Below are 17,614 nucleotides of genomic sequence, written 5' to 3'. Positions count from 1 at the left end.
TGAAAATACGTTGTTAAACTACTATACTAAAACAAGACCTTAATTTATCATTTTCTCATAAAAATATTTCTAAAAAAAGTTCATAAACTAATTATGCATTAGTTAACATTTAACTTCTTAAAATGATACCAAATAGGGTTAAACATGCTCATGTATTTATGGAGTTTCAAAATGAAATTGTACAAACAAGTTAGGACTAAAATGGATGAGGAGAAGTGAAATGTGATATATGACCGACCAGTGGCTTCATAGACTCTGACACGCCACAACATTTAGAAGCAAAACGTACACTTTAAATTGTCATTATAATATTATTTAAAAATTAAAAATATATTGTTAAATTTCTATACCAAGCAGGATAAATAAGCGGTATCTAAACAGACCATAAGTATTCAAACTTTCTCAAAATCAAAATGGTCAATTAAAAATTCTCTAAGGGTACTAGCTAACGTAACTATTTTTAAAAGAGTTATGTTAACCAACGCCCTTAGGGCAATTATTAATAAATCATATAAAGAAAATTTTTACACAACTTTTATGAAAAATATTAAAAATCATCAACAGCATTAATGAGGGGCTATTTGGTAACGTTGTTCTAGTAACGTTATTTGTATTTTTTAGAAATACGTGTGGGTGAAAAAATGTGTTAAAATGAGCATAATATTGTTTAAAAACTGAAAATACGTTGTTAAACTACTATACTAAAACAAGACCTTAATTTATCATTTTCTCATAAAAATATTTCTAAAAAAAGTTCATAAACTAATTATGCATTAGTTAACATTTAACTTCTTAAAATGATACCAAATAGGGTTAAACATGCTCATGTATTTATGGAGTTTCAAAATGAAATTGTACAAACAAGTCAGGACCAAAATGGACGAGGAGAAGTGAAATGTGATTTATGACCGACCAGTGGCTTCATAGACTCTGACACGCCACAACATTTAGAAGCAAAACGTACACTTTAAATTGTTATAAAATGCGTATAATGTTATTTAAAAATTAAAAATATATTATTAAATTTCTATACCAAACAGGACTTTAGTTTATCATTTTCTTATAAAAATATTTTTAGAAATAATTCATAAACTAACACTATTAGTTAACATTTAAGATCCATTTAATACATATATTTAAATACATATTTTTTAATTTTAAACAATATTACATTTATTTATTATATTTATTTTTTACGTACCTTTTTTATCAACACATATATCTAAAAAACAGAACATTATCAAATGTGATATGTGACCGACCAGTGGCTTCATAGACTCTGACACGCCACAACATTATAAAAGCAAAACGTACACTCTACACTGTCCTAAATCGTTTACCACTGTCGCCAACGTTACATTATATATATATATTTATTGCATATCAATTTCAAATTTCTTGAATCAGATGTGCACTAGCCCATGAGAGTCCCTGGACATCATTGCTTCTAAGCCATCTTTTTTTCTATTTTTTTGACTTTATTTTATCTTCAGCCAATCATTTATGGAAGTGCAAATGACTTATTGTAGGATGTCCACATGCGATTTTCACTTTTTAAATTCAAACATCCTTGCCGTGTCAGAAAATCTGCGTCGAGGACCAATGACCGTCCATCATTGGCCACGTGGCAAACTCAGTGGGCTCAGCGTCATGGGACCTACTAAAATAGAGAAATAAATTATTGGATTGTAGAAAATTTAAAATAATAATTTAATAAATATTTCAAAACTTTTATGATTTTTATTTGTTACTATAATCTCAACCGTTTATGTATATCTAAATGATTTTTGAAATTAATTGATTGAGAAAATACATATATGTTGGATCTTTTTTGTTTTTGAGAAGAAAATATGTTGGATTTTTTTTTTTTGAGAAGAAAAATATGTTGGATATTGGTTGTGTTAAATAGTGTTATTTATTTATTTATTTATTGTTATTATGAACTATGAAGAAGGTATATACAACTCTTTTTTTTCTTTTTTTTTTTCACTCTAATTTTTGTATATGATAGTAATATTCTTTTTAAAGTAAGTTTAAGATTATATTTAATGAACCTAGTTTATTTTATTTTCTCCTACTTTCAAATTACTTGTGGAAATGATTTCCTCCATTTATTATGAGCCATACTAATTGCAAGTTGCAAGCGCCAATGATTTCAGTTCAAAAGGAAGCAAAGAATCAAATAAACATTAAAACGTAATAAATCTTGCAGCAGTGCCATGTAGGTTTCAAAGGGGAAAAAAACCTAGAGAAATCAAAATTTACGTTTACTTTTGTTTGCCATGACAATAAAAATGCTACATGGCTTGCATTAATGAGTGTATCCATCGAAACGCATTATACTCTTTGCTTCAAGACTATTCATAATTTCACACCCCTAACTCAAAAAAGAGAGAAGAAAAAGGAGTTTTCCCATACTCCACATTTTAGGTACAAGTAATATAGGTTAGAGACACAAAATATTTTACTACAATATTTTTCACATTTTTTATTGTGTTAATATGTCATCAGAGTGAGTAATTCTTAGATATTTTTGGAGTTTTGAAAAATGATATACTCTCTTCTTACATTCATAATGAGGTTCACTATGAATGCGAGAAAAAGAAATACAATTTTTTCGTACTTTAAAAATACTTAAAAATTTTCCTATTAAAGTAATATTATTTTTACATATCCTTGTCACTGACATCATTTTTATAAACACTAATCATAACATACTACATTAATAGTGAAACACCAATCATAAATTATTATCTTGATAATTGTAAAGAAATTTACTTAACTAAATTTAAAGTTATTAATTTATTATACTTGTTTAAAGTTTTTCAATCAAACTTATAAAAAAAAAGGAAATGCTAACGAGTGCCCTTAGGATACTGGTTAATAATCCATCTAAAAAAAGTTTTTATGGGAAATAAAAAAAAAAGTAATTAATATTTTGACAACTTTTTTCATTTTTCATAAAAAAAAGTATCAAAACTTTTCTAAAATGAATTATTAACGAGTGACTCTAAGGTACTCGTTAACATGACCCTAAAAAAAGAAATCCCAACCCTCTTTTATTTATTTATTTTTTGGAAAAGCAATTCAAACTCTGTTCGCAGAATGAGAATGTAATAACTAATAAGAGCACGAAAAGGTTAATCCCAAGAATTTATTCCACCCCATAAAATAGCAATACACTATCATGTATGTGAGCCTCTACCAATCCTTTCATGCTCCATCAAAAAAGTTCTCTCTAAAAAAAAATTCCATAAAAAAAAGTCAGCTAATCAACGGCCAATAATAAGGCTCCAAACTATTCCATTCCCTGTGTACTTGAGTTTCCCTACAACTATTGTCTCTTCCTCTCCACCATTTCTCTCTTCCCAAGATAGAAACAAAGAGAAAGAAAAGAAGAAGAAGAAGTAAAAGTGTAAAAAACATAGAAGAGCTAGAATCAGACAGAGAGAGAGAGGTTTCAAAACTAGAGCTCTGAGGCTTCGAGACAAAAACAAAAAAATGAGTTTCACTGCATTTCTCTTCTGTCTTCTGGTTTTGGTCACATACACAACAAAGGTCTGTGTCTGTGTAAACCCAGAGCTGAGAGCACTGATGGACATGAAAGCAGCTTTGGACCCACAGAACCAGTACCTCTCTTCATGGACCATCAATGGCAACCCATGTGATGGTTCCTTTGAAGGTGTGGCTTGCAATGAGAGAGGTCAAGTGGCCAACATTTCATTGCAGGGAAAAGGGCTCTCATGGCATACTCTTAACATTTTTTTTTTTTTTATGAAATTGTTTAGGATTTCAATTAGGTTGAATTTCTATTAGCTCAATAATTTGGGAGCCTTTCTTAGAGACAAGAAGCAGCACAACTCATTTATGTTTTTTCTTTGAAAAAATATATCATCCAACCGATTTTTGGGCCTTTTTATAATGGGCGCTATGGGATTAGAGCCAACCCTATAGAAACAAGATGGATACATCAAACTCTACTCCTCAATGAACAAGTTTGTTCCATCCAAGCCGAACAAGGTCACAAAAAAAGGCAAAGAAAAGAAAGAAACTAGCATCCTCTTATTGAATTTATGGAGCTAATTAGCTTCTTTATTGATTTTTGTTTGGGGAAAATATTCAAGCAAACTATTATATTATACAAATTCGAAGTAATGGAATAAATAATTGTGCCAAAAAAAAATCTTTATGAAAGAAGATAACGACCTCGGTGAGAAAAATCTTAAAAGATGCCTCTTTATACTTTTTCGTAGATGTGGTCATGCTTAAAAATATGTGATGTATTATAAAGAATGTGTTAAAAAAAATCAGCCAAGTCATTTTATAAGAAAGAGATGCCTTGTCACCTGACAAAGAAATCGGAAAGAAACAGAAAGCTTCAAAAGGATTGAGGCAGGAGAAACAAAAATCTTATATATATATATATATATTATGGCACCTAAAATGTTAGATTAATTTAAATAATAAGAAACAAATCCAACCACAGGCTTGGCTAGAAAAAGTTAATCCACAGCCCCAACACCGTAGCACTACTGAGAAGGATCTAGAGATTAATAAAAATAAGAGCAACATATTTTAGTGATATGAAAATTTTCATAATTGTAAACTATTGTGATGGGTGTATGCTAAAAATTGTGTAATTAATAATTCACGTAAAATAAATATATATCATGCTCCAAAAAACAACCATATCTAAGACAAAATTTCTGTTCAAAACGATTTAAGTGAATCTCTTTCAACCCTATACATGACTATTCATAAAAATCAAAACCATTTGTATGTATTATTTAAATAAATCATATAATTCATTAACTTAATCATATAACTAGAAGTAGTTTTATCAATCACAACACATTGGATTAGAGGAAGGAAGTTTTGTCTTGGAAGTAAAAATTTCAATATGTATATATATTTATCAGTGTTTAGGGTACGTTTGGTAGACTGTAATATACACTGTAATGTAATAGATATTCCTATGACATAACTATTCGGTTGTTTGGTTATGTTTTTATTATAATGAATAGTTATTCCTTATGAATAGCTATTCTTCAAAATGAGGAATAATTATTCCTTATTAAAAGTACTGAATATTTATTCCTTCACCTTATGTAATAACTTTTTTTTAAAAATTCCTAAAAAGCCATTAGTTGCCACATCTTCAAAAGAAAAGAAAATAAATTTTCCTTGTTGTTAATTATTAGCTCTATTTTGAACACCCTAAAATGATTTAATTAGATCTTCTTTTTATACTCTACTAAATTGTGAATGCATATTCAGAATTCTATTCTTAAATAGTCCACAAAATAATGAATAGTAATACTTATTACATTCTAACTTAATGTATTCCTTGTAATATTTATTCATATTCTCATGTAATAATCTTAAGGTATTTACTAATAGACTATTTAAAAATATGTTTCATACAAATTTTATAGAAAATATAAAAGGTTATAAAAAAATTATAAAAAATGTTAACAAATGTTCTAAAAGTATTAATTTAGAAATTATTTTAAGAAATTTTTTATAAGAAAACAAAAAAATAATTAATTATTTTGACGATTTTTTTTATATTTTTTATGAAATTAGTGTCAAAACATTCTTAAAATTATTTATTAATAATTACCCTTAAAACACTCCACCCAATTTTTTTTTTTTTGTCATAAATTTTTTTTAAAATTATTTTTTAAACATCCACTGTAATAATTTTTGTTTTGAGTAAAAACACCTGGAATATAAAATGCCACACAACATGGCAACAAAACTTCTTTATTGGTAAACGTAGTGTTTATTAGTTGCTTGGTTAATCAAAAAAGGAGGTAAATGTTAATCACGGGATTTCCCATGCATTTGTTGGATTACAACCTGGAAGATTGTGCAACCCTAGAAATTCCACTCCTAAAAAGGCTTTCATGGAATCTATTCTTTTGGTGAGAACTGAGGACAAAGACAGACAGAGAAGACTACAAGAGTACAAAGAGTATACGTGTGTGAAGGAATGAAGATTATAAATTATTTAACTATTTAATTTATTTTTATTATTATTTATAAATTTTATTGTATTTTTAGTATTATTTATATATTTATTATATTATTTTAAATAAATTTTACTTTTATATACAGTACTTTTAGCGATAAATTTTTAATTTCAGTAAAATAATTGATATCTAAACAGACTTGTATATAAAAAATAGTAAAGTAAACCTATTTGACTGTGATTTTCGTTTTCCCTCAGTCCCATCAATTCCATATATTGAAGTTTTATATGTTGTGTTTGGACATTGTGGTCCTGTTCATTTTCCCAATTGTTTTTGTTTGCTTTTCACAATACTTTAATGTTAGTTTGTTAGTTACAATCAAAGGACAATAGGACAAGTTCCATGCTGTCATTTTTTTACTAGATTATTGACAAATTCAATACCTGATCATTTTAATCACCAGCCATTTTTTTGTTGAAACTACAGACTATATAACCAATTGATTGTGATATTTCTGTTCTTATCCCATATTTTTTGGTAAATGGAATCAATGATTCAATATATATTGTCCCAACCTAAATTGGGAAGAAAATGTTCATAGTACATACAATACTTTAATGTTAGTTTGTTAGTTACAATCAAAGGACAATAGGACAAGTTCCATGCTGTCATTTTTTTACTAGATTATTGACAAATTCAATACCTGATCATTTTAATCACCAGCCATTTTTTTGTTGAAACTACAGACTATATAACCAATTGATTGTGATATTTCTGTTCTTATCCCATATTTTTTGGTAAATGGAATCAATGATTCAATATATATTGTCCCAACCTAAATTGGGAAGAAAATGTTCATAGTACACACTTTTTGCAAACATTATACCTAATTAATCTTAAAAATTATTATATATAATGAAATCTAACAATGTCAGTTTAGAAAAAAAAAATTTAATTTTTTATTGAAAATTTTTTTATAAACTTTTTATATTTGCTATGAAAGTTGTATTATTTTTTTTTTTTTTTAAAATAGTCTAGTAAATGTACTGTAAAATGACTCAAAGACAAGAGAAATTACTTATTGGTTGATTGCTTATTGCTAAATTATTGGAAAAATGTGTCAATAACTCAACTGGATAATTGTGAACACTAGTTGGTTATTATTATTATTATTTTTTTATATACAAGATAGAAATTCTACTTTAGTCTAATCTAAGTGTATATGTGTGTGAAGCTCCCTTCTAAAGACTTAAACATCGACCTTTGTCCCCCCATGCCCCACAAACACTTATATTTGTAGAGTAACCACCGTGTCAAGGGTGCACGATGGCCTTGCATTCCTCGTTGATGCCGGCAATGCCCGGTATTATTATTATTATTATTATTATTATTATAACAATGTAGATTAGATTAAAAGGGGTTAATATAATAGCATATTACCTCCCATTCGGTAGTCTAGCCATTGATTAATAAAAGTAGGCAAAGAAATAATTTGTCACTTAATTTAAAATTATATATTTATACAAAAACCAAATTATAGTCAATTAATGTATAGTATGATATAAGCTTGATTATGAGACAAATGTAAGTTAACAGTTATCTTAAGAATATTAATTTATGAACTACTTTTAGAAATTTTTTATGTGAAAAGAAAAAAAGTAACTAATTTTTACATTTATCTATAGTATTTTCAGCAATAAATTTTTAATTTTATACAAATAAGCGGTATCTAAACAGACCATAAGTATTCAAACTTTCTCAAAATCAAAATGGTCAATTAAAAATTCTCTAAGGGTACTAGCTAACGTAACTATTTTTAAAAGAGTTATGTTAACCAACGCCCTTAGGGCAGTTGTTAATAAATCATATAAAGAAAATTTTTACACAACTTTTATGAAAAATATTAAAAATCATCAACAGCATTAATGAGGGGCCATTTGGTACTGTTGTTCTAGTAACGTTATTTGTATTTTTTCGAAATACGTGTGAGGGAAAAGATGTGTTAAAATGAGCATAATATTGTTTAAAAACTGAAAATACGTTGTTAAACTACTATACTAAAACAAGACCTTAATTTATCATTTTCTCATAAAAATATTTCTAAAAAAAGTTCATAAACTAATTATGCATTAGTTAACATTTAACTTCTTAAAATGATACCAAATAGGGTTAAACATGCTCATGTATTTATGGAGTTTCAAAATGAAATTGTACAAACAAGTTAGGACTAAAATGGATGAGGAGAAGTGAAATGTGATATATGACCGACCAGTGGCTTCATAGACTCTGACACGCCACAACATTTAGAAGCAAAACGTACACTTTAAATTGTCATTATAATATTATTTAAAAATTAAAAATATATTGTTAAATTTCTATACCAAGCAGGACTTTAGTTTATCATTTTCTTATAAAAATATTTTTAGAAATAATTCATAAACTAATACTATTAGTTAACATTTAAGACCCATTTAATACATATATTTAAATATATATTTTTTAATTTTAAACAATATTACATTTATTTATTATATTTATTTTTTACGTACTTTTTTTATCAACACATATTTCTAAAAAACAGAACATTATCAAATGTGATATATGACCGACCAGTGGCTTCATAGACTCTGACACGCCACAACATTGTAAAGCAAAACGTACACTCTACACTGTCCTAAATCGTTTACCACTGTCGCCAACATTACATTATATATATATTTATTGCATATCGATTTCAAATTTCTTGAATCAGATGTGCACTAGCCCATGAGAGTCCCTGGACATCATTGCTTCTAAGCCATCATTTTTTCTATTTTTTTGACTTTATTTTATCTTCAGCCAATCATTTATGGAAGTGCAAATGACTTATTGTAGGATGTCCACATGCGATTTTCACTTTTTAAATTCAAACATCCTTGTTGTGTCAGAAAATCTGCGTCGAGGACCAATGACCGTCCATTATTGGCCACGTGGCCAACTCAGTGGGGTCAGCATCATGAGACCTACTAAAATAGAGAAATAAATTATTGGATTGTAGAAAATTTAAAATAATAATTTAATAAATATTTCAAAACTTTTATGATTTTTATTTGTTACTATAATCTCAACCGTTTATGTATATCTAAATGATTTTTGAAATTAATTGATTGAGAAAATACATATATGTTGGATCTTTTTTGTTTTTGAGAAGAAAATATGTTGTTTTTTTTTTTTTTGAGAAGAAAAATATGTTGGATATTGGTTGTGTTAAATAGTGTTATTTATTTATTTATTTATTGTTATTATGAACTATGAAGAAGGTATATACAACTCTTTTTTTTCTTTTTTTTTTTCACTCTAATTTTTGTATATGATAGTAATATTCTTTTTAAAGTAAGTTTAAGATTATATTTAATGAACCTAGTTTATTTTATTTTCTCCTACTTTCAAATTACTTGTGGAAATGATTTCCTCCATTTATTATGAGCCATACTAATTGCAAGTTGCAAGTGCCAATGATTTCAGTTCAAAAGGAAGCAAAGAATCAAATAAACATTAAAACGTAATAAATCTTGCAGTAGTGCCATGTAGGTTTCAAAGGGGAAAAAAACCTAGAGAAATCAAAATTTACGTTTACTTTTGTTTGCCATGACAATAAAAATGCTACATGGCTTGCATTAATGAGTGTATCCATCGAAACGCATTATACTCTTTGCTTCAAGACTATTCATAATTTCACACCCCTAACTCAAAAAAGAGAGAAGAAAAAGGAGTTTTCCCATACTCCACATTTTAGGTACAAGTAATATAGGTTAGAGACACAAAATATTTTACTACAATATTTTTCACATTTTTTATTGTGTTAATATGTCATCAGAGTGAGTAATTCTTAGATATTTTTGGAGTTTTAAAAAATGATATATTCTCTTCTTACATTCATAATGAGGTCCACTATGAATGCGAAAAGAAGGAATACACTTTTTCCGTACTTTAAAAATACCTAAAAATTTTCCTATTAAAGTAATATTATTTTTACATATCCTTGTCACTGACTTCATTTTTATAAACACTAATCATAACATATTACATTAATAGTGAAACACCAGTCATAAATTATTATCTTGATAATTGTAAAGAAATTTACTTAACTCAATTTAAAGTTATTAATTTATTATACTTGTTTAAAGTTTTTCAATCAAACTTATAAAAAAAAAATCCAACTCTCTTTTATTTATTTATTTTTTGAAAAAGGAATTCAAACTCTGTTCGCAGAATGAGAATGTAATAACTAATAAGAGCACGAAAAGGTTAATCCCAAGAATTTATTCCACCCCATAAAATAGCAATACACTATCATGTATGTGAGCCTCTGCCAATCCTTTCATGCTCCATCAAAAAAGTTCTCTCTAAAAAAAAAATTCCATAAAAAAAGTCAGCTAATCAACGGCCAATAATAAGGCTCCAAACTATTCCATTCCCCGTGTACTTGAGTTTCCCTACAACTGCAATTGGACACTTTACTTGTCCACTTCTCTGCTTCATTGTCTCTTCCTCTCCACCATTTCTCTCTTCCCAAGATAGAAACAAAGAGAAAGAAAAGAAGAAGAAGAAGTAAAAGTGTAAAAAACATAGAAGAGCTAGAATCAGACAGAGAGAGAGAGAGAGAGAGGTTTCAAAACTAGAGCTCCGAGGCTTCGAGACAAAAACAAAAAAATGAGTTTCACTGCATTTCTCTTCTGTCTTCTGGTTTTGGTCACATACACAACAAAGGTCTGTGTCTGTGTAAACCCAGAGCTGAGAGCACTGATGGACATGAAAGCAGCTTTGGACCCACAGAACCAGTACCTCTCTTCATGGACCATCAATGGCAACCCATGTGATGGTTCCTTTGAAGGTGTGGCTTGCAATGAGAGAGGTCAAGTGGCCAACATTTCATTGCAGGGAAAAGGGCTCTCAGGCAAACTTTCTCCAGCTATTGAAGGGCTGAAGCACTTGTCAGGGCTGTACTTGCATTATAACTTTCTGTATGGAGAGGTGCCTAGAGAAATAGCAAACTTGATTGAGCTCAGTGAATTGTATCTGAATATGAATAATCTCTCTGGGGAGATACCTCCTGAGATTGGAAACATGGCTGGTCTACAAGGTTAGTACTTTTAGTTTTAGTGAGTCTTTTGTATTTCTGTTCTGTTAAAAAAAAAAAAAAACCTTATAAATTTGAACTTGATGGGTTTTAGAGGTTCAAGAATATTCAAAGATTGGCCTTACTCCTTAGCATGTGTTTGCGGGTTTGTGATTTGATGAGGATTTTGATTTCTCTTTTAATAGTTGATACATACCATGCTTCACTATTTACAGGTTTTGGTTGAAAGATTTCAACTTGATTTTGTGTATTTCTTGTGTTTTGTTTATTCACTCTCACACTTTGCCTCGGATATAGAATTTTCTTTTTTGGCCTTTTTACTGAGATGGGAAGTCTCAAGTGATCCAACTGAGTTTTGATGACACAGGAAGGAGAGCAAAGAGCTGTGAATCTTGCTCTTCAATTCTGGGAAATTTTTTAAATCATTAGACAAATAAATAACTTCTTAATTCCCCTATGATGTGTCTCATAAAACCGTTTAGCTATTTTTTTATTTTAGCCTTTTTTTTTTTTTTGGGCCCGCTTAAAGTCTAATACATAATGAAAAGATTCAAACTTTATTGACTCCCAGCAAAACATGGGAGGATAAGCAGTTTTGGTTTTATTTTGTTTGCACATATTTTTGGTTGCTCCCACCAAAGTTAGATACAATAGGACTAAATGAATGAAAAAGCTTGTATCTTGTTCTTTGGTTTCTTTGCTTTTGCGGATTGCTTTTATGGATATTCTCTAAAATGCATAAACTTGCTTGCAATTTATGTAGTCTGAAATGAAGTGGTAAATATTCAAACTTTGCTTATGTTCTGCTCTACACTCTACAGTATTGCAACTTTGTTATAACCAGTTCACTGGAAGTGTACCTACACAGCTGGGTTCTCTGATGAAGCTTAGTGTTCTTGCATTGCAATCTAACCAACTGACCGGAGCAATCCCTGCAAGTTTAGGAAATTTGGGAATGTTAGTGAGGCTTGATTTGAGTTTCAATCACCTCTTTGGTTCAATTCCCACAAAATTAGCTGATGCCCCTTTGCTTGAAGTCATAGACATTCGAAACAATACTCTCTCTGGCAGTGTACCTCCTGGTAAAATAGCTAACCCATGTTTAATCTATCCTTTTTTGGTTGAGCATTTTCGTTTTGACTTGTTGATTAAGTAAACCCAATTTGATTCTGTTTTCTCTGTGGTTAATGTCTTAATGAAGCTTTGAAGAGATTGAATGAAGGATTTCTGTTCGAAAACAACCTTGGTTTATGTGGGGTTGGGTTTTCATCATTGAAAGCTTGTAATGCTTCAGATCATGTCAATCCAAGTCAGCCTGAACCCTATGGACCAGGATCAACCAATCTGCCAACAAGAGATATCCCTGAAACAGCAAATGTCCAGTTGCCCTGCAACCAAACTCAGTGCTCAAATCCTTCAAAATCCTCACGGGCTTCTGTTGCTGTTGGTGTAATTGTGGTAACAATTGCATTATCAGCCATAGGAATTTTGGCCTTCACTCAATATTGCCGGAGGAAACAGAAGCTTGGCACTACATTTGATATTTCTGATAACCGTCTAAGTACTGACCAGGCCAAAGGGGTTTACAGGAAGAATGGCTCTCCTCTCATCAACCTTGAGTATTCTAGTGGATGGGACCCTTTAGCTGATGGCCAAAATTTTACTGGGTTTGTGCAAGAAGTCTTCCAGAGCTTTAGGTTCAATTTGGAAGAGGTGGAGACAGCTACGCAGTACTTCTCAGAGATGAATTTGTTGGGTAAGAGTAACTTTTCTGCAACTTACAAAGGTATTTTAAGAGATGGGTCGGTTGTTGCTATCAAAAGCATCAGCAAGAGTAGTTGCAAGTCAGAGGAATCTGAGTTCTTGAAGGGATTAAATATTTTGACCTCATTGAGGCATGAGAATTTGGTGAGGTTGAGAGGATTTTGTTGTTCAAGGGGCCGTGGTGAGTGCTTTCTTGTCTATGATTTTGTTCCCAATGGGAATCTGCTGCGCTATCTTGATGTAAAGGATGGTGATGGCCATGTTCTTGAATGGTCAACTAGAGTTTCCATCGTGAAGGGTATTGCCAAAGGTCAGTTTGTTGTTTCACTTTACGCACTTCAATTAGAATGTGAAGGTTAAGGTTTTGGTCATTCATATTGATGAAAGGTCATATTTTGTTGTGTACATCATTTGGGGCTGAGAAATATCATATAGTTTATATTCACCTTATATTATTGCCATATATGATTGTGAAATCAATTTGGGGCAGGCATTTTGTCAACGTAATCTTGCACATACTACAAGATGAATTTATTTCGTATTCTTTACAGAACAAATTGGGATTAGAAAGTCTAGTTTCAAACATAGAATACCTCTCTACTGAAGAATGTTTGTCTCTTATTTTGGGAACTCTCTCTAAGAATGACTTGAGTTTCATTATATTCTTTTGTTCATAGATTATGTTCTTTTTTCACATAAGCACATATTTTGAAAGATTCAATTTCATCAGAATTTTGGCTCAGTTTGAAGAAAGTGGATGAATTCTGAAAGATTATATTTTAATTTGTTTGTACTGAGCTTTGTTGTTTTTCCTTTGCAGGTATAGCATATTTACACAGTTCCAAAGTGAACAAGCCCGCTCTTGTTCACCAAAACATTTCAGCTGAGAATGTGCTCATTGATCAGCGATTCAACCCTTTGCTCTCAGATTCCGGCCTACACAAGCTTCTAACCAATGATGTTGTCTTCTCAGTACTCAAGGGAAGTGCTGCAATGGGTTATCTAGCTCCTGAATACACAAATACTGGTAGATTCACGGAGAAAAGTGATGTATATGCATTTGGGGTTCTCGTTTTCCAAGTCCTCTCAGGAAAGCGGAAAGTCACTAACTCAATACGACTTGGTGCAGAGTCTTGCAGAGTTCAAGATTTTATCGATCCAAACCTTCATGACCGGTTCTTTGAATATGAAGCAACTAAGCTTGCAAGAATTGCTTTGCTTTGCACACACGAGTCCTCAATGGAGAGGCCATCCATGGAAGCTGTTGTTCAAGAATTGGGCAACTGTAGCAGTTGCCTTTGATTTCCCTGACTCAATTAATTAATTCGACCATTGCTAGCGGAATTTTGAATTTTCAAATGGTAGGCTTAGAGATAACTCACTAACTGCTCACTGGTGATGAAACTAGGTCCTTGTAATGCTATGTCCTTTGATAAGGACTAGCTTTGTTGTGAATGTGACTGAAACTTGATTTCTTCTGGCCTGGAATGGGCTTTTTATGGGGCATTTTGTTTGTAGTCACATGTTTTTATATGGAATGCATTTTCTGGGTGAAATTCCTCCATTAACAAAGCATTTGGACATCAGATGTGTGATTATTTATTTTTCATGTAAATATATCAAAATTTAAAACCTAAGTCTCAGACTCACTAAGACAGATTGAAATCAGCCATCCCCAATGGAGTATTGCTCCAAAGAATAATTTTACCAAGCTCGAAAGTTTGTTTTATTTTTTTTAATTTGTTGATATATAAGTCTATAACAGTAGATTATGGGAATTGATCTCTTAAATAGTATTAACTGGAAAGAACATTAAGCAAGACTAAAGAATGTAGTAATAATATTCTGGGTAATTTATATATTTTTGTTCTTTTTGAAATTTGTTACTTGTAGAACTGCTGAATCACTTTGACTTGAACAATATTAAAATATATCTGAGAACATGCTGTTGTCTCGAAATGCATGATATTTCAAATACTTTTATTTTAACTATTCGATTCCTGCAAGGTCTTGGCTTTGTTGTCTTTGGCATCAAGAAACCTTCTCTGCATTGAAGATTGAAGCCATTCAAATTTTAAAATTACTGTGTCCAAGGAGAAACTTCCAATGATGACGTATGTACATGAATCAACGTTTTCTTGTTATTTCAATAAGTCTATGTTCAGGAAATAGGAACCATAACGTTGCCAAAAAAAACCAGACAATTATCACTGCCTATAAATTTGAAAATCTAGGAAGGGTACTTTTACCTATACAAAAAAAGAAGTAAAATTAACTTCCTTCACGTAGTACATATCCCATCACGGGGTCTCATTTCTCCTTAGTCCTTACTGTTATAGAGAATAGAGTTTATTTATTTTTCTGTAAAAAGAGAAATTATACTGATCAATCATCTATCCTATGCATGCACAACCTGTCAATTTCAATTATCCTATGCTCAACCTTTTGGCACTGAAATTTTGCAAAGATGTCTACTATACAATTTCTTTAAATAAGAGTCTGTTTAGATACCGTTTATTACTGAAAACTAAAAACTGAAAATATTGTAGCAAAATAATTTTTAAATGTATAAATAGTGTCGTGGGACCTAGTTTTAAAATTGTTTTGGTTGAAAAAAAAGTCCCGTGAACAGTGCACAAGACCCACAAAAAAACAAAAATGCTAAGTCTGGGAAACGCAAAACGTGATTCCCAAACCCAGCCTAAGAATAACAATTAAGTGGCAAATAAAATGATTGAAATCCCATATAGAATGTCATGGTTCACCAAAAAAATGCAATAATTTGTTTATTCTATCACAACTAAATGAACAATTAGGATGTGTTTAGATACCGCTAATTTTGCTAAAAACTAAAAACAATAAAAAAATAATTTTCAGTTTCTATTCACACTTACAAAATACTGTTCATTTGCCTTAATGAACTGTTCATGTTCAATTAACAGTGCATTAGGCGCTGGTCCACAAAAAAAAAAAAAAATATATTTACACAGTTCCAAAGTGAACAAGCCCGCTCTTGTTCACCAAAACATTTCAGCTGAGAATGTGCTCATTGATCAGCGATTCAACCCTTTGCTCTCAGATTCCGGCCTACACAAGCTTCTAACCAATGATGTTGTCTTCTCAGTACTCAAGGGAAGTGCTGCAATGGGTTATCTAGCTCCTGAATACACAAATACTGGTAGATTCACGGAGAAAAGTGATGTATATGCATTTGGGGTTCTCGTTTTCCAAGTCCTCTCAGGAAAGCGGAAAGTCACTAACTCAATACGACTTGGTGCAGAGTCTTGCAGAGTTCAAGATTTTATCGATCCAAACCTTCATGACCGGTTCTTTGAATATGAAGCAACTAAGCTTGCAAGAATTGCTTTGCTTTGCACACACGAGTCCTCAATGGAGAGGCCATCCATGGAAGCTGTTGTTCAAGAATTGGGCAACTGTAGCAGTTGCCTTTGATTTCCCTGACTCAATTAATTAATTCGACCATTGCTAGCGGAATTTTGAATTTTCAAATGGTAGGCTTAGAGATAACTCACTAACTGCTCACTGGTGATGAAACTAGGTCCTTGTAATGCTATGTCCTTTGATAAGGACTAGCTTTGTTGTGAATGTGACTGAAACTTGATTTCTTCTGGCCTGGAATGGGCTTTTTATGGGGCATTTTGTTTGTAGTCACATGTTTTTATATGGAATGCATTTTCTGGGTGAAATTCCTCCATTAACAAAGCATTTGGACATCAGATGTGTGATTATTTATTTTTCATGTAAATATATCAAAATTTAAAACCTAAGTCTCAGACTCACTAAGACAGATTGAAATCAGCCATCCCCAATGGAGTATTGCTCCAAAGAATAATTTTACCAAGCTCGAAAGTTTGTTTTATTTTTTTTAATTTGTTGATATATAAGTCTATAACAGTAGATTATGGGAATTGATCTCTTAAATAGTATTAACTGGAAAGAACATTAAGCAAGACTAAAGAATGTAGTAATAATATTCTGGGTAATTTATATATTTTTGTTCTTTTTGAAATTTGTTACTTGTAGAACTGCTGAATCACTTTGACTTGAACAATATTAAAATATATCTGAGAACATGCTGTTGTCTCGAAATGCATGATATTTCAAATACTTTTATTTTAACTATTCGATTCCTGCAAGGTCTTGGCTTTGTTGTCTTTGGCATCAAGAAACCTTCTCTGCATTGAAGATTGAAGCCATTCAAATTTTAAAATTACTGTGTCCAAGGAGAAACTTCCAATGATGACGTATGTACATGAATCAACGTTTTCTTGTTATTTCAATAAGTCTATGTTCAGGAAATAGGAACCATAACGTTGCCAAAAAAAACCAGACAATTATCACTGCCTATAAATTTGAAAATCTAGGAAGGGTACTTTTACCTATACAAAAAAAGAAGTAAAATTAACTTCCTTCACGTAGTACATATCCCATCACGGGGTCTCATTTCTCCTTAGTCCTTACTGTTATAGAGAATAGAGTTTATTTATTTTTCTGTAAAAAGAGAAATTATACTGATCAATCATCTATCCTATGCATGCACAACCTGTCAATTTCAATTATCCTATGCTCAACCTTTTGGCACTGAAATTTTGCAAAGATGTCTACTATACAATTTCTTTAAATAAGAGTCTGTTTAGATACCGTTTATTACTGAAAACTAAAAACTGAAAATATTGTAGCAAAATAATTTTTAAATGTATAAATAGTGTCGTGGGACCTAGTTTTAAAATTGTTT

At 30.8% G+C, this 17,614-nt stretch overlaps 2 protein-coding genes across 2 annotated transcripts; both read left to right on the top strand.

Moving 5' to 3' along the window:
* The first annotated feature begins 10,450 nt into the window (after positions 1 to 10,450).
* LOC111988011 (probable leucine-rich repeat receptor-like protein kinase At5g63930) lies at positions 10,451 to 14,414 on the top strand. Its single transcript, XM_024019769.2, has 4 exons — positions 10,451 to 11,097; positions 11,916 to 12,176; positions 12,296 to 13,168; positions 13,679 to 14,414. Exons 1-4 carry the CDS (start codon positions 10,668 to 10,670, stop codon positions 14,158 to 14,160), a joined length of 2,046 nt encoding a protein of 681 aa, XP_023875537.2. The 5' UTR covers positions 10,451 to 10,667; the 3' UTR covers positions 14,161 to 14,414.
* A 1,360-nt stretch (positions 14,415 to 15,774) lies between these two features.
* LOC136066971 (cysteine-rich receptor-like protein kinase 3) lies at positions 15,775 to 16,311 on the top strand. Its single transcript, XM_065772101.1, has one exon. It carries the CDS (start codon positions 15,775 to 15,777, stop codon positions 16,309 to 16,311), a length of 537 nt encoding a protein of 178 aa, XP_065628173.1.
* The last annotated feature ends 1,303 nt before the right edge of the window (positions 16,312 to 17,614 follow it).

This window comes from Quercus suber, unplaced genomic scaffold (genome assembly GCF_002906115.3).
Source record: "Quercus suber isolate HL8 unplaced genomic scaffold, Cork oak 2.0 scaffold_53, whole genome shotgun sequence".
Lineage (NCBI taxonomy): Eukaryota > Viridiplantae > Streptophyta > Magnoliopsida > Fagales > Fagaceae > Quercus > Quercus suber.
Note: the sequence above shows the minus strand (reverse complement) of the source record. Positions and strands in the feature narration are given on the sequence as shown.

What these genes read in the sequence shown, in the direction of transcription:
- LOC111988011 (XM_024019769.2), top strand. Translation starts at nt 10,668, where the DNA reads ATGAGTTTCACTGCATTTCTCTTCTGTCTTCTGGTTTTGGTCACATAC. An exon ending in CTCTGGCAGTGTACCTCCTG is followed by an intron (nt 12,177 to 12,295) that starts GTAAAATAGCTA and finishes GTCTTAATGAAG; the next exon opens with CTTTGAAGAGATTGAATGAA. An exon ending in CGTGAAGGGTATTGCCAAAG is followed by an intron (nt 13,169 to 13,678) that starts GTCAGTTTGTTG and finishes TTTCCTTTGCAG; the next exon opens with GTATAGCATATTTACACAGT.
- LOC136066971 (XM_065772101.1), top strand. Translation starts at nt 15,775, where the DNA reads ATGAACTGTTCATGTTCAATTAACAGTGCATTAGGCGCTGGTCCACAA.